At 35.0% G+C, this 23,358-nt stretch overlaps 2 protein-coding genes across 4 annotated transcripts in view; both read left to right on the top strand.

Moving 5' to 3' along the window:
* Positions 1 to 23,358, top strand: part of LOC144551558 (U-box domain-containing protein 70-like) — a 48,078-nt gene that overhangs the window by 13,705 nt on the left and 11,015 nt on the right. Inside the window, exons 7-9 of one of the 2 annotated variants that reach the window (XM_078299576.1) lie at positions 13,818 to 14,186; positions 14,375 to 15,130; positions 15,994 to 16,261. The exons of the other annotated variant lie outside the window; for it this stretch is intronic. Coding sequence (XP_078155702.1) covers positions 13,818 to 14,186; positions 14,375 to 15,130; positions 15,994 to 16,179 — 1,311 coding nt within the window. The 3' untranslated portion in view covers positions 16,180 to 16,261. Of the gene's footprint in view, positions 1 to 13,817; positions 14,187 to 14,374; positions 15,131 to 15,993; positions 16,262 to 23,358 lie in introns of those variants that run through there. 2 annotated transcript variants of the gene reach the window in all.
* The window catches only part of LOC144551557 (U-box domain-containing protein 70-like), a 35,898-nt gene continuing 23,314 nt past the window's right edge, over positions 10,775 to 23,358 (top strand). The window contains exons 1-5 of one of the 2 annotated variants that reach the window (XM_078299566.1): positions 10,775 to 10,948; positions 11,053 to 11,174; positions 11,424 to 11,545; positions 11,640 to 11,744; positions 12,011 to 12,368. In XM_078299566.1, coding sequence (XP_078155692.1) covers positions 10,792 to 10,948; positions 11,053 to 11,174; positions 11,424 to 11,545; positions 11,640 to 11,744; positions 12,011 to 12,368 — 864 coding nt within the window. In that variant the 5' untranslated portion in view covers positions 10,775 to 10,791. The other variant, XM_078299568.1, reaches the window with a different exon arrangement.

Raw genomic sequence — 23,358 nt, 5'->3', positions numbered from 1 at the left:
TTGCATGCTGGTATGGTTGTAGGTTGTGTCGATCTATTATGATCTGATTTGATTGAAAGTCACCACGATTTGATATGTATGTGAATGGATTTACGAAGTTAAGCACTTGGATCCAATGAATTTGCAAAGTCGGGCTGTATGCTGACTTTGATTCCCAGGATCCTAAATGGCCTTAGGTGATTATGTTATGATGTGTGAATTGGAATCGTGGGTGACTAGTGTGTAACGTTTGTGGCTCGGTGGCATTCTCCTACGTGTCAATGCATTTGGAAGGTCAATTTAATATTGCGAATATTGGAAACGATTCTAAAGATAATTTTTTTTATGTGACTTGAACCAGACCTTAATAACTGTTAAGCCAAGCAATTGCAGATGGGTGTCAGATAAAGGGTCCAGCTCGGTTGGCCATCTGTAGGTGTCAGTAACCCTACAAATGTGGGTTTGATAAATGGTCCAGCTCGAAAGAACATCTGTAATTGCTACAAGCCCTAATGAGTCGAGTTAAGCCAAAATATGTGTTGTGTTTGAAATTTATCTTGGAAATTCCGTAAACTGTGATTCATCTGCTTAATTGTTGTCGAGCATTGGCATTCTGTTATTTATGAATATATATATCTGTTTGAACTGTTGTGGTTTGGGTTTCATTGTTGAATATAGAGTTTGATTGCAAGTCCAATAATCTAAACTGTGGCAAATTTCGCACTGGGAATTTATTCTCACCCCCACCCTTTGGGTTACTTTACAGGTATTGGTGCGACTGATTCCGGAGAGGCATGAGAGTAGTAGGCCTTAGTAGCTTACCACTTGATAACCCTAGATATATTTTGTTATATAGATTTAGGGTAGGCCTCATGGTTGGTATTCGGATGTGATACTTTTGTTGTATTATTTACTGTCCAGACTGTGTACTCTGATTTTATATTAGAAACTTGTTTCTATTGCTTGTTGTTGTGTTTGAATTGGTAATCGCCTTGTAAGCATACACGGCGTTGTATGCTTACGGCAGGGGACTGTTACGACCCGTGGCCGCGGGGTGTGACAGCTCTCTTCGGTGGTATCAGAGCATAGGTTTTAAGCCCTAACCAGACTGATAGGATACGTGAGTGGGGTACGTTATACTTGGGGTCGTCACGGCTAACGACTTGTTCGTTCTATGAGATAAGTGTATGCAACCTTAATAAATTATTTTCTTCTTATTTAAGTTATGGAAGGACGTCGCAGTAGGGGACGACCTAGAATCAGGAATCATGATCATATCCAGGATCCACAGAACGAGCCAATCGTTCAAGCGAGTGAGGTTGGATCTACTGGGCCTGAGGTCCAGAGAGTTGATATTGGACCTGGAGGTGCGCAGAACCGGGACCGAGATCTAGACGATAGATTGATTGCGGCTTACGAGAGAGGCCGCCAAGCAGAGAGACGTGAGGTGGAACCGGAGGCTCCTAGAGGTGATCCTGAAGAGTTTAGGAGGCTGTATGACTCCTTCATGCGCCTTAATCCACCTCGATTTAATGGCACTGGCGAGTATGCCGCTGCGGAAAAGTGGCTCGCAAGTATGAGTGCGAAGTTGGTTCTGTGTCGAGCACCAGAACAAGATATGGTGGAGCTGGCAGAACAACAGTTGGAGAGCGGTGCGAGGTTCTGGTGGGATGGAGCCCGACGTAGTTATGTCGGGGAGGAGGCCAAGATTCCGTGGGAGTGGTTCGAGCAGCAATTCACCCAACGATTTCTGAGTAACATACAGCGAGAGGCGCTGCGGAGGACATTTCTGGACTTGAGGCAAAATGAGCGAGCTGTGGCTGATTATAACAGCGAATTCCTTGCCTTATCTAGGTATGCGACTGATGTGGTGAGATACCATAGGCAGTACCTGGATGGACTGGATGGGGAGATCTCTATGATTGTGGATACCCTTATGGCTACGGAACTGCAGGCCATGATGGATCATGCCGAGCAAGTAGAGTTGCACGGTAAGAGGAGAAGGTTGCAAATGACAGAGAGGAGTGTGAAGCAGAGGGAGGATCAGAACCGACAATTTAGGTCAAGGGGAGGACCGTCAACAGCTAGACCACCCCTGAGACAGTTCATGGCACCTAGACCCCCTCCGAGACAGATAGCAGCACCGGTACTCCGGCCGGGTTTTGTTTCAGTATGGTGCCGTTCATGCAACCAGGCACACTCTGAGATAGACTACAGACGCCGCAACCAAGCATGTTACACCTGCGGCAGTATGGAGCATTGGGCGAGAGAGTGCCCGAATGTGGCACTAAGATTTCCGAGAGATGGCGGTGGTAGAGTGTTGGGGTTTATGGTGCTGTAACCAAAACCCGTTTAGGCTTAAGCTGCGGAATGACCGTAGAACAAAAATTTCTACAGCCAACTTAAGCTCAGGATTAAACGGGGTATGTCAGGAAACTTTCCAAGGCGGTCCACCTTCAGTATTCCTTTGGTATCAAAACCCAATTTAATCCTTTTTACAGATCTACTCCATGATTGATTTCTAAAACTTTAATCTACTTACCAATTAAATAAATTAATATAACATATTTATACCTTGTTTCCAAATCACAGTTGGAATGCAGACCGAGCGAGTAGAGTCTCACCAAGGAAGGAATCGACTCGGAGTATCACACGTGTGATACCTCTATCGGTTATCCACCAGGACTAACCGGAGAGCGGTTTATTTCTTATGCCAGAAATACCGTAAACCACGGAATTATGCAAAAACACTATTCATGGGGAAAAAGACGAAAACCCATAAACATGAATTTTCGGTTGCTCAGTTTCATCAATATGCAAAACTGACATACTGCGAAATTCGGTAAAACACTATTCATCGATCCCATAAATATACTCCACAACAACCCGCAAGATTATACGTCAACTACGTATAACTTTCTTTTCTCAACCGAAATACTATTTGGGAGAGAAACCGAGAAAGAGAGAAAATACCGATTCGATTCTGCACGAAACGATACGTGTGAATTAGTGCTTTTTCTCTCTACATGCACCCCTCTATTTATAGGCTTTTGAGGAGGTTCGCAAAAGACTGAAATACCCCTCAACATATGCCTATTTACAAGATATGTCATTGAATGGATAAGGATGACATGTCATGTGGATAAGATCGATGACGTGTCATCTGGATAGGATCGATGACATGTCATGCGGATAAGGACGAATCTGAAAAGACCCGAATGCCCTCGGCCCAAATACAAATAATATTCGTATAATTATTCTGAACAATTATATATATTTTTCTTGCTGTTGTTGTTTCGGTAATTTATACAACGTGTCCTCCACATTTATAAATTAACCGGTTAACTTTTATACAACGTGTCACACACGTTTATAAATTAACCAATGTTTTTGCTTGTTATTTTTACATAACATTTATAATTTAATTATAACACGTATAATTAATTATAACCATCTTACTATCGATCATAACCAATTTATAATCAATCACAATAAGATTCTCCAATTAACTCCTATATGGTGTGACCCAATAGGATCTGTGTTATGTTGGTAAATAGAGTTAAAACTGTTTTAACTTCTATAATCATGAGCGGCCTCTGGCAACACATCATGACCATCCAATTACACAGATGATGCTGTACTGTACAATATCACGATCCAGTAAACTATTTACTGTGTCAGTTCTTTTGTCTCATAGCTATCATATTAGTTTCAAGGTAGATGTGTGTCATCCTTGCAAACTTAATCTTTTCTTGATCTTGAGCAGATTATCAAATATAATTACTCTTGTAATTATACCGCATGCAGATAATCTAACTCTACCAAGGGGCCCAGTGATGCTATAGCTCGTATAGAGATACGAGGGACGATAGTACTTTTGGTAAACCATCACTACCTCAGCTAAGCGATGTATACCGAAGAGCTACCGTTATAACTGCATTTTACCGACAGCGTTTGATAACAATCACACATATACATTTCTTAGTAGGAAAGATGAATATCTCATACTTTAGAACTTAACACTGAATGAAAACATTAATGACACGAACACAATTCTATTTAGTGTTTCATTCGGGGTCTGTCAAATACCATGTTTCTAGAACATGTATCTATGTGATTAAAATGACATCTCGTGTCATGTGGTTTGTAAAACTTAACCATCTTTTAATCCACATACTAACCTTATCGCGGTAATTAGTGTTCCTACTAATTACCTTGGTGAGTGACTATTTAAGAGTATATATCATCTATATTATGGAGTTTTACAATTTCAGTCATGAACTCGAAATGATCCATAAATGCAATAATACTCAAGGCAACAAAATGATAAACATTCAATTCATGAACAATGCTTTATGATAATTTATCGTATTATTGACTTCTAGATTATTACAAACTAACAGATAATGCTTTCTTGAACTTTGTTCTTGAACTTGTCAATAAGTAATGTTTAATCAAATCAAAGTATTATCATGTCAGGGACAATGATAAATACTTCTCAGACATAAGGATAAATACTTGTCAGAACAATGATAAATACTTTCTTGAACATCAATAAACAGATAAATATTTATTAGCGGGAATTGTTATTAAATGATAGTATAATTAATGCGGGGATTGTTATTAGATGACAGTATAATTAATGTGGGGATTGTTAATTAATGCTGGGATTGTTAATTAATGCGGGGATTGTTATTAAAGGGCAGTAATTAATGCGGAGATAAATGGAAATTCTTAGAGGAATTAATGCGGGGATAAAATGCAGTTAAGGGAGTTAATTTGGAAAGAGAGAGTGCGGGGTTAAATGGGGGGACAGGAGTGAGGGGATCAATATAATTATTCTAAAAATATTTGATCGTTTTTCTTAATTAAAACTAAATTAAACCATATAAGGTAACAATTGATTGGAGGTTTGAATCAAATAAGGGAATTCGAAATATTTTTTGCTTTCCGATTAATTGGTAAGTTAAAGAACTTAGATTGTTCTTCTAATTATTACTGAATATGATGAGAGGGTTTCTAATCCTCAATTGTTATGAAGTAACACTTTCGTGGCGTATAATACCGTGCCTAAACTGTTCAGATTTCACTATTCAGTACCTCACACTACAAGTTTAGGCCATGAAGTTTTGTTAGCCAAACCGTACCTAAATACAGGTCATGTTTCTCCAATCAGTGCCTCACACAAACATCTAAGTCACAGTTTTAGTTCCCACTTAAACCCTAAGTTTTATCGTCAGGTACTTGGCCTATAATCTTAAGTTCTATTTCTTGTAATTCCGGGTTTATGCTATACGTTCAGTTTTAGCCTAAATTCCTAAGAGTTCATGCAAGCGTGGTTGAAACTATCTGCTTTTGAATCAAATCTACTCAAGTTTGATAACCTAAATTAATATCTGCACAAAAATTAAATTCTCAACTCAGATAAACTAAAAAGAAACAATCCTAGTAAAGTTAAACACTCTCAAGTTTTATAGCCGTGACTCCACAGAGAAAATTAGCTTCTCATGAGTTGCACAAACATCCATAAAAAAAATATAAAGAAAGACATAATAAAAGTAAAGAATAAAGCAAAAAAATGACTACACCATTCCCTTGTCTTTTTCCTCCATTTTCTCCGTATTCCTCCTCTACATCATGTTTGATTATGGACTAAAGGTGAAATAAGACTTTAGGCCACTGCTATTCTACCAAATATGATTTAAATTGACTGGCCTAATATTGAATAACTTAGATTTCAGTCCAGCCTAAACATGCCTAAATTAACCCTAGGGGTGTCAATGATACCCTTTTAGTCGTTTACCCGACCCGTACCATATTCGATAAGACTGATATGGATAATTTTTTTTTTTTTTTAGTTTATTGGGTGTGGGCATGGATAAGGATTTTTTTTTTGTTAACTAAATGGGTAAGGGTACGGGTAAAGGCTATTTCGCATCCGTTACCTTATAGGGTAATTATATAAAATATAATAATATTTGATAAATAATTAGTGAGTACTTTTATTATTTAGTGTATTATTTTTGTTGTAAGAAAAATATTAAACATATTATTTTTATTTGTATGTTTTGTTCTTTAATTAAATAATTAAATTTTTCGAAAGATATATTTTTGTTTTTGAATTTTCTTATTTTATAAAAAAATATAATTTAGTTGAAATTGATTGCACAATTATTTTTATTTTTTTTAGTAATATCATTGTATATGTGCTAAATAAATGAGTTTTGATGTTCTATTTGTAAAATATAATAAAACTAATTATTATAGTCGTATTATTCGTTATTCACCCGCTACCATTTTGTTACCCGATAATTTTAACAGGTAATGATAGGGTAGGGTAAGATTAAATCTTAATAGATAATGATAGGGTATGGATAAGATCATTCTTAGTGGATATGAATATGAAAATGCTTCCACCCTACCCGTATCGTACCCATTGACACCCCTAATTAACCCACCTCCTAAGGTGCCTTAAATTTTTCTTCAATTTTACGCCACCTGGGATCCACTGTCATCGACTTTCAACCATTTCACTTCTCTCTCATTAATCACTATTCACCCACTTCCCATCTTTTTTTTTCTCACAGGGAGAAGAAAGAAGCACACAAGAAAAGACGTATGAAAAGTTGAAAACCTAGCCGCCTCCCTCACTTTTGCCTCTACACACGCACAACCCTCTCCTCTGTCTCTAACTTCTCTGACTTTCTTCTCCTCCATCTTGTATAGGTACGTTGCAATCTCTTTCACCGTACTTTTTTCTCCTTTTTAAACTTAATTTAATAAATAGATTTACTTTTTCTTTGTCAAAAATCTAATTTTGAAATCTAACCTCTTTGCTTGGTATTATCTGGTGTCTATGTATCTTTTTATATAATTTCATGACATGCATGAAATAATTGGGAATTCAAGATGTAGCTTTCAATTAAATTTAATATAAGTTTGAAAGGGACTGCTCTGGTCAAAAATCAACTAAATTTAAAGTAAGTTTCGATTAAATTTAATATAAGCTTCAAGATGTAGCTTTCAATTAGATCTAATGTAAGTTTGAAAGAGACGTTGTGACTATATGATACAGATGCTGCTTTAGGGAGAATACGTAGAGCCCAATCTCATCCATGACTCAATGATAGAGATTTACTAAATTTTTTCTCCTTTTTAAGGGTCAAGGACTCAATGTCCCAGCAGCTCTATGTATTGGTATACTAGATATTATTTCATTTTAAGGTTAGGGTATATAAAATGTAAAACTTTTTTGTCCCTTTCAAAGTTTGTGATGAGAAAAATCAAGTGCATGGACTTCTTCTAGTATGTGTTCCATTGTATTGAATTACTTTCTTCTTGTGTGATATCATATAGATTAGTAAAGCCCAATCCCATTCATTACTGCATCATTTTTTATTTATTTCTTAGACTGGTGTGTTTGTATCTGATGCATAAATGCGAGAGTATCAATTTTTTCTATTTGTTAGACTGGTGTGGATTACTTATTTCTTGTGTGATATCAAACTATATGATTTTTAAAGGACATGTTATATGTTTGAAAATTATTATGTTTAATTTTTAGATATGAAAATTATTATGTTGAATTTTAGATAGTATCAATTAAATTCTTCAAAGTATATGTGAATCTGCATTAAATTAGGCAATGATCCCTTAGAAATTCATTTGGCAAGCCAATATAAAAAAAGGAACACAAAGGACATGTGGCCACAACTGGAGCGCTAACCAAACAACAATTCTGTTGAATCTACTTGGGGAATAACAAGTTACACAAAGGTTTACTAGTCAAGGGTCCTTTATGAAGCAGGTATGGAATAGGTTGAGACCAATATTGAGCTCTCAATCAGAGCCAAATTGTACCAGTAATGTGTTACAACGTCGTTGGAAAATTTTACTATGTATGAACTTATCCTATTGTGAGACTTTTGTAATTAAGATGTTTAATTATGTCTGACCTTATTTATGTTTTTGTGTATGTGATTATGATATTTGATTTGTAATGTTGGCTTAATTATTGGATTGAATCAGGTTTGTTTATAAGGGGTTTCTTGATGTTGTAATTTCACCAAAAAAAAAAAAAAAAAAATTAGGGGGGGGGGGGGGGGGGGGGCGGGGGGCTGTGTGGCTGGGTTCTGTAAAATTGGTTGTAGTGTTCCAGCTAAGTTGTCAACTTCAATGAATTTTACTAGTACTAAGATGTATTATGATTTTTTTTTGTTGTAATTTTTTGTAATATTTATGACATAAACTTTAATATATGACATGAAATAATGTATATGACATAAAACTATGAAATAATAATTTCATAGCTATGACATAAATTTTGTAATGTACTATAAAAAACATTATTGCAGTAATTAATGTATATATTTATCTACAAAATAATATATTACATAGCTAGGGCAGTAATAACTAAATTTAAAGAAACAAAAATAAATAATAACATGCTTTAAGCCATCAAATTCATACTAAACAAGGAATAGCTTAAATCATAGCATAATTTTAGGCATGACTAAGCATAAATAATTTTGATTGACTTAAGTTTAAATAACCAACTTAGGTCATCTTAGCTTTAGTCCACAACCAAACACCACCCTAAAGATTGATCAGACCTATCCTTACTCTTAAATCTAACTATCAATAATGATTCTCTATGATGATCGATGATTCTCCCCTGCCTCTAGGCAATTCTTTTTATAGTTTTTTCCAAGAGTTGGAAGGCAATCCACTAAGATCCGTAAAGAAATAAAAAAATTTGAAAACAAATCCTGCATTGTTGCGGTCTACAAGTTTTCTCTTGGTGAATTCTTGATGAAATTTCTACTGAGTTTAGGAAAACTTTGTGACTCACAAAGTGATATTTTGCTGTCGCAAAGACTTATTGTGTCCAATAAATTGTATTACTGCAATTAAACCTAAACCACGGCAGTAAATTAAATTTTAGTATAAATCTAACCTAAATTACTCTAAACGTATGAAAATTGGTACAGTATTAGAGGCAAAATCCTATCAAAAAAAATATAATTGATGCTTATCATAAACAATGTGTCCATTTTTCAAATAACAAGGTCCCATCCAACTAGTCTCTCACTTGTTTCCTCTGCAATTATTTTTCCTCCAATCCACTGCCCAATTCGTTGCTTATATAGTGCTAAAAATTAAATAATTTCACGATTTTATGATTTTTTCTCATTCGAAGTTTTCCAATTCAATATCGTCACCTTCTTTTTTTCTAAGAAATATTTTCTCATATCAAGTAATGAATCTGTAGTCCCAAATTCTTGAGGATGAGAAGCCGTTTAAATTGTTACGTTTTAAATCTGTTTGCTTGTATCTCTACACAAATCGTCTCGTCTGGAATAAAATTTGTCCAAATCTTTTAACAAGAGTAAAGATGTTGTCCTCCTTAAATCTGTTCCTTATCTGTCTCCCCTAACAACCTTCATTTTTTGTTCCTTCACGTGGTCAAAACCAACCCTCTTCAATCTTCTCTTAAAAAGAAAAAAAAATTCAACACAACTCAAAACTCACCCTGTTCTTCTCCTCTACTGCTCGCCACCATCTACCTATGCCGACAGTTGTGATGGCAGTTGAGATCCGCGCGAGGCGAGCATGGTGCACCGTCGAGATCCGACGAGGAGAGCGTGGTGCACCGTCGAGATCTGGCGAGGATAGCGTGGTGCACCGTCGAGATCCGACGAGGAGAGCATGGTGCACCGTTAAGATTCGGCGGGGAGAGCGTGGTGCACCATTTGAGAGGGTCCATGCTAGCCCAGCAAAGGTTGTCATAGTGGAACAGATGAATATTTTATTAGTTAGATATGAATACTTTATTTGTTAGATATTCATACTTCATGTTAGATATGAATACTTCTTGAAAGAGGTAGGGTGAGAGAGACGAATCTGACTTTTGAATGTTGAATTGTATAAATTATTTCGAACATGTATAAATATTTCATTTGTTAGATATGAATACTTCGTTTGTTAGATATGCATTCATGTTATTAGATATGAATATTTCTTAGAAAAAGTGTTTAAGAAGAAGGGTCTCACTTTGAATTGTATAAATTATTTCAAACATGTATGAATACTTCATTAGTTAGATATGAATACTTCATTTGTTTAATATGCATGAAGAAGGGTCTAATTTTGAATTTTGAATTATATAAATTATTTCAAACATGTATGAATACTTCGTAATCGTCAGTATGAATACTTCATTTGTTTAGATATGAATACTTCTTTAGTTAGATATGAATAATATATAGATTTGCTGTAGTGGTCCCCAATCTTGGCAAATGTCACTTTCAGACGATTGCGGTCCCCAATCTAGGCTGTCACAAGACGTCAACAGTCCCCCTGGTCATTACTGGTCCCCTCCAGCTTGTGTTTACATATGACGAATGGTTCTGATAATAAGTATGAATACTATACATTCGTAGGTATGAATATTATATGTTTTGACTATTAACTCAGAGTATAAATACCTTCATATCAGATGTTAGAGTCAGTTAGTGGTTCCCTGTCAAAAATTATTTGTTTTTTAGTGCGGAGAACATTTAGGGGACTGATATGGGGTACCTTTAGTCGTTCCCTTTTAATAATATCCGATCCCGTTCGCGCTTTCTTGAATTCTACAGAGTTGACTTCTAATACCATAACCTTAATTTTCTGGCTTCTCTAAAATCCTGTAAGCCACGCGTCCTTGTATAAGAAACCTGGACCTGGAAGTCTAGAACGCACTGCATTTCCCAGTCTATCTCTCCTCTCTCTTTCTCTCTCTCTCTTTCACACACACACACACTGGCGGAGATGGACGAGTCTGGTCAGGTGGAGAAGGTTTACGTGGCACTGCCGGAGAGGTTGAATGATGGAAGAAATACTCTCTCATGGGTATTGAATCATTTTTCTAAAGATACAAATATCATCATAACTCATGTACACATCCCCACTCAAATGATTCCTATGAGTAAGCACTCTTACCAATTTATTTTATTACTAAAGCTTCCAAAAGGGAAAAAAAATTGTTTGTAATCTATAGATCCTGAGAAGCACCTCCATTTTGTTTTACAGTGGGAACCAAGTTTCCAGCAAATCAATTAAGTCCTCATCAGGTCAATTCATACAGAAAAAAAGAGTGGGAAAATGCCGAAAATCACTTGAATGATTATCTCTTACAATGCTCCAACGCTAAGGTCCTACTAGCCTTTTTGTTTCAATTTTCTTTAATTCTTATTTGTTCTTTTTTTCTTTCAATATTGAAATTCAAATAAAGTACTTAAGTACATGTAGGATTATGAAATGTGGAACACCGAACACATCACTGAGATGCGCATAACTAGTTCAGCAAAAATACTAATTGGTCTGACCAATTATAATGTTAGCATTTTTCTTGTTTTTGCTCAAGTGTAATCTTCTCTTTTATTTGTTTCTTCTTAATCCAGTTTAAGGCCGAGAAGCTAATGTTTGTGTCTGATCATGTTGCACATGCACTTGTTGAGCTTGTTACTTTGCATGGCATGAGTAATCTTGTGATGGGGGCTGCTTCAGACAAGCGGTACTCAAGGTCTGCTAATCATGTTGCAATCTATGAAAATTATGTAATCTTTATCTCAATTGGTAATTATTTCTTTACATGAGTTTGTTTATACATACTTTAGGGGAATCACTGAGTTAAAGTCCAATAAAGCAAAGATTGTGATGGAGAAAGCTCATCCATCGTGCAAAATATTTTTCACCTACAATGGAAGCCTTGTATGCACAAGGTATGTTTCTCTTCTTTTTTTTTTCGGGTTTTATGCTTTCTTGAAATTTGCTTTGCAGCAAGTGCTGCATCACAAGATTAAATCAGGTGGCTCCTCCAAAAGTGTAGCATTCCATACGAGCGAAATAAAATATTATGAGGACTTTTATGAGAAGTTAGTTGAAAATTAACATGACAGATTTAGGTTAAGAAAAAAAGCAAAACAATTGCCGTTTAAATAATCTCTTTCGAATTAAATATATCTTTTATATTATTCTTTCTCGAAAGGGAACCAGCACTACTGCCAACTGAAGCCTTGAACCAGGTATCATCAATGCCTATGGAAAGCAACAGGCAAACTGAGCTCCCAAGAAGGTCGAGTTTTAATGTGTCAAACTTGCGTGTTGGTGAAATTATCCCAGGGTTTCTTCCTCAATCCCCAAATCAACCGAGTCACCAGAAGTGTGACAACTACTTGATTGATTTCTCAGAACGAGCTACAGCATCAGATGCAGCGTCATCTATTGCAAGTGAAGAAGGGCACGCCAACTATGACATGTTGTCATTGAACAGGGATGATGATTTGGATGTAGGATCCTTGCACAAGCCTCACTTGTCTCAAGGTTCCACGCGAGCACATGAGCAGGTACTCTTTAGTGGCCTAATGCTTCCTTATTCCTTAATTGCTCCAAACTTTTTCCAAATCCCCCCCCCCCCCCCCCCCCCCCCCCCCCCTTCCCACAAACACACACACCATTTCTTTTTGAGAGAAGTGGACCACCGATTGATGAAAACCATAAGATTTATTACAGCAACAACTGGGACCAGTATAAGTACCAACATACGGTATTAAGCAAATGCCTCAACAAACAACTGAGCAAACTCCAAAGCACTAACCTGACAACAAAATAACATAGCACAAGCACATGCTATCAATTACAAAATAAACCCTAAAACATCACAACAAATTCAAAATAGACAAATTTTGCAAACTAGTCCCTAGCACCTAATAAAACTCCAAAGGCAGCAACTGTTGAGTCTGAGAGACAAGAGAGCCTCACCATCCAAATTCATTTCTGCGCCAAGTGTAGAAAAGGAAATACATGACGTGATAAACATGCCTTGACTTGGTCACGTTTACACTATTTTTAACCACTACTCTTAACTTTTTACTAGAAATTATATAGAAATAAGTTACAAATAAAAAAATTTGAAAAACAAATGGGGGTCAATTGACCCCATTCCCATACTATGGCTCCGCCTCTGAGTATCACTGAACCTACACTAAAAAGGAATCCTGGATATTCTATGCGTATCAAAAAAAAGCTGAAAATTAACTAGAAAATAGAAAAAACTGAAACTAACAAGGAATCCAGTACTTCCTAAACTTTTGACAGCTTCATCTCTTCCTACCAGCAACTGAAAGTGGTGCCACTGCGTATGGGTTGTATCCCGTATATCCTCCACGAAAACTGCCACTGCGCACACACCATTCAATTACATATAATTCTGATACTATTTCAAATACTAGCCATATAACCCATTAATAATTTTTTTTCCCATAGTGTCTCTATGATTCTGGATGCATGCTGTCGGTGTAAGTTTTCAAGCAAGCCGCCAGCAAAGTGATATACTAGAATTTTTCTAGCATTATATTACTAATCTAAACCAGTAGTTTGATAATATTATAATAAAATTTGAAATAAAATGTTACTGATTCTGAAGTTGCAGCATATCAGTTTAGCGCCAGCAACTTATTATTCCAACTGCATTTCAGGAAAATGGTCGCCAAAATCTAAAAAAAATAATTCAGTCATAGGTTTTCTTATAACACTAATTTCATATAAATTTTCCTAGTTCTTACAGGGATATATAGGATACATTTGTGCCAAACTTCAAGCAGCCTTATCAGATGCCGCAATATACAGGCTCAAACTTCATGAGGAGATCAGCAAACGTGAAAGGGCTGAAATGGATCTGGCTTCCTTAATCCGGCAGGTATCTATTTAATATCTAAAAGGAAGTCATTTACAAATTCCATTACAACAATAGAAAATAAGCATGATCATTGCCACAATTGAATTGGACTTCTCAGGCAGAAGAAATGCAAAATGCCCTTCTAAAAGAAAAGCAAGAGATGGAGTTTTTACACAAGGAGATAGAAATGGGCAAAAACCTACTAGACTCACTGCAAGAAGAAAATAAAAGGTTGCAAGAGGAGAGAAATACTGCAGTTAAAGAGCTTGAAGAATTGCGTAATGGTGCCGGTCGTGGATCTTATGTAGCATTCTCTGAGTTCTCTCTGTTAGAGCTTCAACAAGCAACTGAGATTTTCAGCAATCTACATAAGATTGGCGAAGGAGGTTTTGGTTGTGTGTACAAAGGTTTTTTGCGCAACACCATGGTTGCTATAAAGATACTGCATCCTACAAGCCTCCAAGGCAGACCAGAATTTGAACAAGAGGTAACTTAAATTTTATTGGAACCAAGCAATAACATAACTTTATTTTATTGGATCCAATGCTTGTACCTATTTTGGATGATATGGAATGTGGTGAACTTATACACGGAAGTCGGTACCAATTTTTCTTTTCCTACCAATTTACACAATAGATTTCTAGACTAACTCATATTCTCATTTTGCATTAATAGGTTGCTATCCTAAGCACAATGAGACACCCAAACCTTGTTACTCTTATAGGAACATGCTCAGAACAGTCAGCTCTAGTCTACGAGTATTTACCTAATGGTAGCCTCGAAGATCGACTTGCTTGCCAAGGTGGCTCCCCGCCACTCACGTGGCAGGTGCGCACGCGTATCATTGGTGAAATCTGCCGTGCTCTCCTGTTCCTTCACTTGAACATCCCCAATCCAATTGTCCATGGAGACCTTAAGCCAGCAAACATCCTGCTAGACGCTAACTTGGTTAGTAAGCTCAGCGACTTTGGCATTTCTCGCCTACTAATTGAATCCAACACAAACACCTTAGTGTACCGCACTGAATACCCAAGGGGAACGTTTGCCTACATGGATCCAGAATTCCTGAGAAGTGGAGAGATGACAGTAAAATCTGATGTCTACTCTTTTGGTATAATCGTCCTTCGACTATTGACTGGAAAGCCTCCCGCAAACATAGCAGCTGATGTGGAGGATGCTTTTGAGACTGACTCACTGCACTTGATTATAGATGAGTCAGCTGGAGAGTGGCCTTTTGTACAAGCCAAGCAATTGATAAACCTGGGGCTGAGATGCGCTCAAAGTCGTAGGAGGAAGCGCCCGGATTTGGAGAGTGAGTGGAAGTTGGTTGAATCCTTGATGATGGCTGCTTCCTTGTCTGTGCTGCCAAGTTTCAAATCTCAACTCGATGACAAAGGCACACCTTCCTACTTCATGTGTCCTATTTTTCAGGTAACACTTTGTTGAATCTCCCCTTGAATTGATGAACGACTCTTAGTGGTACTTTTGTCGAACACTTGGCATGCATTGGTAAAAATAATCCACTAGGAAGCATAAAACAAGCAAATAATCACAAGTCAGCAATGATATAACCAAATATTTAATTAGAACCAACACTTTGGGATCTGAATGACGATAATGCTTGCATTAATATTTTCTAAAAATATTAATGTAAGTACGGAACAAACACTGGGTTGTACTCATTACGCAAGTATTGCAAAAATATCCTATGAATTATTGGGATTTTGGACTTATTGATATAAATTTTTCAAGACCTGTTCGGATGGAAATCTACATGTCGTGGGAATAGATATTTTTTGCCCTCTCCTCCGCATTATTTCCCATCCCAGTGTATATAAATGAAAGAAAGAAAAAAAAAAAAACATTCAATGGGACTGAATTTTTTTCCCATGAAGGAGGCAGTGCTCTCTCTAACATCCAGAGCCTTAAATGCATCTCCTAACTATTTTTATTCTTTCCAACAATTTTTTTCATTCATTGAGTGAAATATTGTTGTATATCAGAAAAATTATGGACCATAAAAAAAATAGTAAAGAATTTCAAAAAATTGTCAAATTTGGTCTTCAAGCACAATTTAATATAGAGATCATGATGTGTGGTTCGGATCAGCTATTTGGACCTTGAAATCACAAAATATGGACGCGTATTGAAACAGGGGCTTTAATCCGCGATGTCCATTAGCTCATCTCCGAATTTTAATTGAAATCTCGCATTCTATTTTTGTATTTGGAAAAAATCTAGTGCTGATGACTAATATTTTGTGGGTGGAAACTGAAAAAAAAAATGATTTTCAGGAGGTAATGAAGGATCCTCACATTGCGGCAGATGGTTATACATATGAAGCTGAAGCCATTAAAGGTTGGCTCGATGGTGGACATGATACATCACCGATGACAAATTTGCCCCTGCTCCACCTCGAACTTACTCCAAATCATGCCCTTCGTTCTGCCATTCAAGAATGGCTCCTGCACCATCCATAACGGTAGCTACTTGTAATTCTGTATATAAACAGTTTCACAATTTAACACTAAAAAAAAATGTAAGGGCAGTGCTATTTTGAGAGCACAATTTTGATTATTGAGGGCTGAGAGAAACTTTTATGTCTTTATTATACCTAGTTTGTCCTTCAATTTTTTTCTCATTATATCTTGGGCAATAAATGCACAACACAAAAGGAAATAACATATAGGAAACTGCTTAAAAGGAAACAATTAATACACCTCAAAAGGAAACTACTTAATGGAAATATGGAAATATTTTACAATGCAAAAACAACATACATAATAAGAATTTAACAATATGTTCTGTATTTGGGATTTTTTTCAGAAACCATAATTAAAAAAATAATTTTTAGGGAACCAATAAGATTACTTTTTTTTTTTCAAAAACCATAAGAACCGTGGGAACCTCACGGTCTGGCATTTTTATTTTTTTCCAGACCGTGTGCTTCTCACGGTCTTGCGAATTTTTTTTTTTTTTTTTTGATTTGTCCACACTTGCATGAAAATTGCCACAGAAGATCCGAAATGAAATTCAAGACCGTGTGCATCCAACAGTCTGAGGAATTCCAATCTCAAGACCGTGTGCATCCCACGGTCCGGCCTTCAATTCTGAAGACCGTGTGCTTCCCACGGTCTAGGCTTTAGTTTTAAACCCCCCAGCGAGACAGAGCCTTTCTTCCCCCACGCCCCTTCTCCATTTTTTTTCTTCCTCTTCTTTCTTCCTCTCTTCCATCAGATATTTTTTTTTTGTACTCTCATAATTAGAGTAATTTTTATTTTAATTACATAAGTTTATATATTTTTGAGAGAGGAACAAAAAGAGCTTTAGATCTACAAATTTCGTTAGGTATGTGTTTAATTCTTTTATTTTTGATAAATAATTTATAATTATGAATAAATAAGTAGAATAGATTGTTTATGTAGTATAAATGGTTTATGTAGTAATTGTAGTATAAATAAATGGTTTAAGTATAATTTTAGTGTAGATGAATGTAGTAATTGTATGGTGATATGTCTATTTGCATATTTTATGTGCATGTAATTTTTTTTAGTTTAGATGCATGTAGTTTTTTTTAGTGTAGATTAATGTAGTAATTTTTGGATTATTTATTTGTGGTTTATGTAGTAATTTATTTGCATGTAGGTTTTTTTAGTATGCATGTAGTAATTGTTGGGTGATTTATTTATTTGCATGTTTTATGTGCATGTAATTTTTTTTAGTTTAGATGCATGATGCATGTAGTTTTTTTTAGTGTAGATGAATGTAGTAATTTTTGGATTATTTATTTGTGGTTTATGTAGTAATTTATTTGCATGTAGGTTTTTTTAGTATGCTTGTAGTAATTGTTGGGTGATTTATTTATTTGCATGTTTTATGTGCATGTAATTTTTTTTAGTTTAGATGCATGATGCATGTAGTTTTTTTTAGTGTAGATGAATGTAGTAATTTTTGGATTATTTATTTGTGGTTTATGTAGTAATTTATTTGCATGTAGGTTTTTTTAGTATGCATGTAGTAATTGTTGGGTGATTTATTTATTTGCATGTTTTATGTGCATGTAATTTTTTTTAGTTTAGATGCATGATGCATGTAGTTTTTTTTAGTGTAGATTAATATAGTAATTTTTGGATTATTTATTTGTGGTTTATGTAGTAATTTATTTGCATGTAAGTTTTGTAGTATGCATGTAGTAATTGTTGGGTGATTTATTTATTTGCATGTTTTATGTAGATGCATGGTTTATGTGCATGTAATTTTTTTTAGTGTAGATGCATGGTTTATGTGCATGTAATTTTTTTTAGTGTAGATGCATGATGCATGTAGTTTTTTTTAGTGTAGATGAATGTAGTAATTTTTGGATTATTTATTTGTGGTTTATGTAGTAATTATAGTATAAATAAATTATTTATGTAGGAATTTATTTGCATGTAGGTTTTTTTGAGTATGCATGTAGTAATTGTTGGGTGATTTATTTATTTGCATGTACTAATTGTTGAATGATTTATTTATTTCCATAGTTAATGTACATGCATGATTTATTTGCATGTAGTATAAATAAATTGTTTATGTAGTATAAATTGTTTTTGCGTACACCCTCCATGGACACCCCTCTGCTCTACATACAACTACATAACCAGTACGATTGGTATATTGTTGTTGTAATTCTAAGTTATTATTTAGGGCAAATGCACCCAACTGGGATTTAAGATCGGCTTTGGAGTCAAACATCTGTCCCACTGAAAATTGACCGTCAATTCTGGGTGGATAACCAAAAAATGCTTCATCCTTGTACGGCATCGGCACATCGTCATTAAATGCCGGAAAAGGATGCTGCAATCCTCGATTAATAAAGGGAATAGAATTTACCCACTCCTTCATTACATCTTGCATTCTAATTTGATCCTCCATTTCAGCCATATCATCTTCCCCGACAGCTGAGCCACCAAGGTCAGAGTTTGTGTCTGAGCTAGTATTATTATTCATCTCGTTAAAACGAGTTACCAAATCATCCACTATCGGTATTTCGGGTGGGTCATCATAATATATGGGTGAATCAGACACCGTTGTGTCTCTACTACTTCCAGGTACACTACCCGGATATGGGTCATAATTGGTATGACTATCAACTGGTACTGACTCAACCACTAAATCAAGAAGTTTAAAATTCAGTACCGGAGTGGCATATTCAAGCATCATGTGCCATATCGTTTCCTCGTCTACGCTAAATAACTGGTATTTTTCTGCTGAGCCAGGTGGTGCCGTGTTCAAACGAGCCTTGATTGTCAGATCGAACTGACTAGGGAGCAAATGAATGCTAACATATATATGTTTTCTTAGCTCATGAAGACTGGTTGAATTAGTAACAGGAAATGTGCAGGTCGGTGCGTCTGAAATTTCGCGTCCATAATAAACATTTATTATCACTTGAGACATTATCTGAACAAAAAAAATTCATAATCAATAATCGATATCATTTTCAATTTTACAACCTAAAATATGATCGTCATTGAAAAAATAAACTTACTACAATTACTTATACTACAAAAAGAAAAAATTATACATAAACCATTTATTTATACTACAATTACTACATAAATCATAAATAAATAATCCAAAAATTACTACATTCATCTACACTAAAAAAAACTACACGCATATACACTAAAAAAAACTACATACACATAAACCATGCATCTACATAAAACATGCAAATAAATAAATCATCCAACAATTACTACAATTACACTAAAGAAACCTACATGCAAATAAATTACTACATAAACTATTTTTTTATACTACAATTACAACATAAACCATTTATACTAATAAAAAAAATACACATAAACTATTTATACTACAAAAAAGAAAAAATTATACATAAACAATTTATTTATACTACAATTACTACATAAACCATTTATACTACATAAACAATTTATTCTACTCATTTATTCATAATTGCATATTATTTATCAAAAATAAAAGAATCAAATACATACCTAACGAAATTTGTAGATCGGAAGCTCTTTTTGTTCCTCTTTCAAAAATATATAAACTTATGTAATTAAAAAAAATAAACACACTAATTATGAGAGTACAAAAAAAAAATTAAACTGAAGGAAGGAAGGAAGAAAGAAAAAAGAGAGAAGATGAAAAAAGTGGGGAAGAGATGCACTGACTCGACAAGGAAGAAGCAGGAGGTAATGGTGCCAAGGAAACAAATAGGGACCGGACCGTGGGGTTCCCACGGTCTTGAGATATATTCATCAAGACCGGACCGTTCCCACGGTCTTGATTTCAATTTAGGTGGACCGTGGGAACCACACGGTCTGGAAATCAAAAAAAAAAATTGTGGATCTTCTGTGACAATTTTCGTGCAGGTGTGAAGAAATCAAAAAAAAAAAAAAAAAAATTTCCAAGACCGTGAGAAGCACACGGTCTGGAAAAAAAAAATGCCAGACCGTGAGGTTCCCACGGTTCTTATGGTTTTTGAAAAAAAAAAAGTAATCTTATTGGTTCCCTAAAAATTATTTTTTTAATTATGGTTTCTGAAAAAAATCCTGTCTGTATGTTTATATTATTTTTTTTTTTTTGTAATTTATATTGAAATTTTGTTTGATAGAGAATCGTGACGGTAATTATCACTGAACTTTATTTTACATTTTAATATGTTATATTTAAGTGAGAGCAATTGTTCTTTTTTTCATTCTTCTACAATTTCATTGACAAGAGTATAAGCATATAAGATCACCAAGTATTTATGTGAAAGATGAATAAATAATGAAAATAACACAGACGTTATAAGCAATGATGGATCAGAGAAAAAAAATGACCTTTGCAATTTCTTTTTGAGGTGTATCGTCTATCTCATTGCAATATATTCTCTTGTTTTTTCTTTCTTAATTAGATATATTGTGCATTTATTGTGTAAAGATAAGAAAGACAGTCTAAGAGTAAATTGGATATAAAGAGATAAAAGTTTATTTTAGCTCTCAATAATCAAAGTTTTGCTCTCAAAATAGTACCACCTAAAATATAATGTAAATATAACTGTAAAATGTAAAAGCGTGCCCAGAAGAATATGACTGCTGCAATGTAATTTGTAAAATAGTTTTTCTGGTAATGTAACTTAGCTTTTTTGTATTGGTAGTTCAGTACTCTACAAATGAATTCTCTAGCAACCTCTTTAACTTTTGTGATGTTTAAATTAAAAAAAAAAAAAAAAACTTTTGTGATATTTAGGCACTAATTGAGCCCCAAATAGATAAAATGTCTTGTGCTCTTGCTCTCTAGCTTAGTTACACGTGCATTACTTAGGGATGGATCTAAGGTAGGGAGTGCTTAGGCACCCTATAAACTATAGTAAATGGAACTTGCATATTATCCTGTGAAACTGAACTAATTTGATCCCAATTGTAACATGAACAAATTGAAAAAATGGGGGTTTGCTCCCTGCTTGAACTCCAGGTTCATTTAGGGATTTATTCTTTTCAAACAATTAGCATAGTTAATAGTTTGTGACAGCTTAGATCAAACTGAAAGAAATCAAACATTCATAATCTTTCTTATTTTTTCTTCAGTGAATAGAAATTGATGGAATGACATTCCATGACCATCATTTCTTGGCAGGAAGGAAAATGGGGGCATTAGACATATCTTTAATTCGATAGAAGAATAGACCTATGGAATAATACTTGATAACAAAGCTAAAACATTCTCTCTTTTTTTTTTTCTTTTTTTTTTTTTGGCTACAACAAAGTTGAAAGCTCTACGAGCACAGATTATGACTTCTGATGTTTCTGAAACCAGTTTTGAACAAAGTTGAAAGCTCTACGAGCACAGATTATGCCTTCTGGTGTTTCTGAAACCAGTTTTGAATGGCTGAATGAAGGGGATGATTTGGAATCCCGATTTTTTTATTAATCGAAAATAAAATTAAATAAATATCAGGAAGGGTATTGTTTTCTTGGAAAATCAAAATCTAGGAAAAACGGGATGATTTATCCCCTCCAGCTACAGTATTTGGATGAGATAAACTAACCCGTCCAGATTAGTGCTCAGCTAATTTTGCTAAACAGAAAAAATATATATATATCTTGGACACTGTAGCATTTTTTTAGGGGGTTTGGTTTCATCTAAGAGAATGAATTTTTTTTTTAAAAAAAAAAATGCGTGCTAGACGGAATGGTTTATCTCTTTCAGACACTGTAGTTGGACGGGATAAATCATCCATTTTTCCTAGATTTTAATTTTTCACCAAAATAATTCCCTTTCGCGATATTTTCTATTTTTATTTTTGATTAATAAAAAAATCGGTTTGGAATTAGATGAAGGTTTGGGAGGGGCAAATTCGCCATTGGAGATGTATTATGCCCTCCATCTAACCAACCTTTATAGCAGTGGGTTCATATGTATACCCATCCCCTGCTATATGAGGTTCTTTCATTAACAATCTTTAGTTTGAATCTAGCTTCATTGATGGAAATTAAAATTGTAAAAGTTGTAACTCTTTGTTTGTGATTCCCTGGGAAAGCAATCCCCAAAAAGCAGGGATGGACTTAGGGTAGGGGAGGAGCAGGAGTGGAGCTAAACTTTCAATCAGAGATGGGCAAAAAAAGTTGGTCAGTTGTACTTTCGAACAGAGGTTCCAGTAAATCATATCAGTAGCCTGTGGGGACTGATCCAACCTGGTACCCGACTAAATACACATCTATAACAAAATTTAAACCTGTTGATAGAATTGGTTTCAAATAAGTAAATTTTGTATTACATTTTGGGTTTTGATACTCATGTCAAGCATTTGTAATTCTGATAGCCACTATCGGAAATTTTCAAAGAAAGATGCTCGTGTCAAGCATAGTCCCATATTCCATAATTCTCACTCTAATTTGGTTTCTAAACCCCAAAACTTATTTAGCTGGCTTTCTAAAACCCTTCTATTATGCTTAATCTGATTTCTATATGCCCTAATCTAATTAATTGAAACAAAAAAAGTTACTGAAAATGTCGATTTCGCACCTCGAGCCTTTGTCAGTTTCCTCGTCTCTTCCTTCCTTCAGTCTTATTTTACTTTCATGTTGTATGTCGTACTTATTTTATGGATTTAAATTTGATATTATGTTATGTAATGTATTTAGGGATTTAAATTTGATATTTTATAATATGCTATGTTGTATTTAGGTTCTTATGTCATGTAACCGATTATGCCGTGCATGTAATTGATTATGTCATGTATTTTTAATATGCTATGCTCTATTTAGGGATATCATATGACTGATTATACTTTTAAAGATGATATGTGATATGTGATCAAATTATTTATTATAGTAGGTAAGGTTGTGATATGTGGGAATTTTCGTTGCTGTCGTTGTTTTGAGGAGCAGTCTTGCCGCTGTTTTGAGGAGTAACCGAGTAAAAAATAAAAAAAGAAGCATTCTGGATGAAGAGATCGGAGATAGCGACGGGACTTAAAAAAAGGGAGCACCTAGTATAATTCTCCGTTTCATCCTCTAGTCATTAACTACTTCAATAATTACTAACTACCTAGAGGGACCACTTACTATTTAGAGACCACCTAATATTTAAAAGATTTTACAACTGGCGCGCGCAAGTATTCATCTATAATGCATCAAGTATTCATAGTTTCGTACCTAATA

This window comes from Carex rostrata, chromosome 3 (genome assembly GCF_964058835.1).
Source record: "Carex rostrata chromosome 3, lpCarRost1.2, whole genome shotgun sequence".
Taxonomy (NCBI): Eukaryota; Viridiplantae; Streptophyta; class Magnoliopsida; order Poales; family Cyperaceae; genus Carex; species Carex rostrata.
Note: the sequence above shows the minus strand (reverse complement) of the source record. Positions and strands in the feature narration are given on the sequence as shown.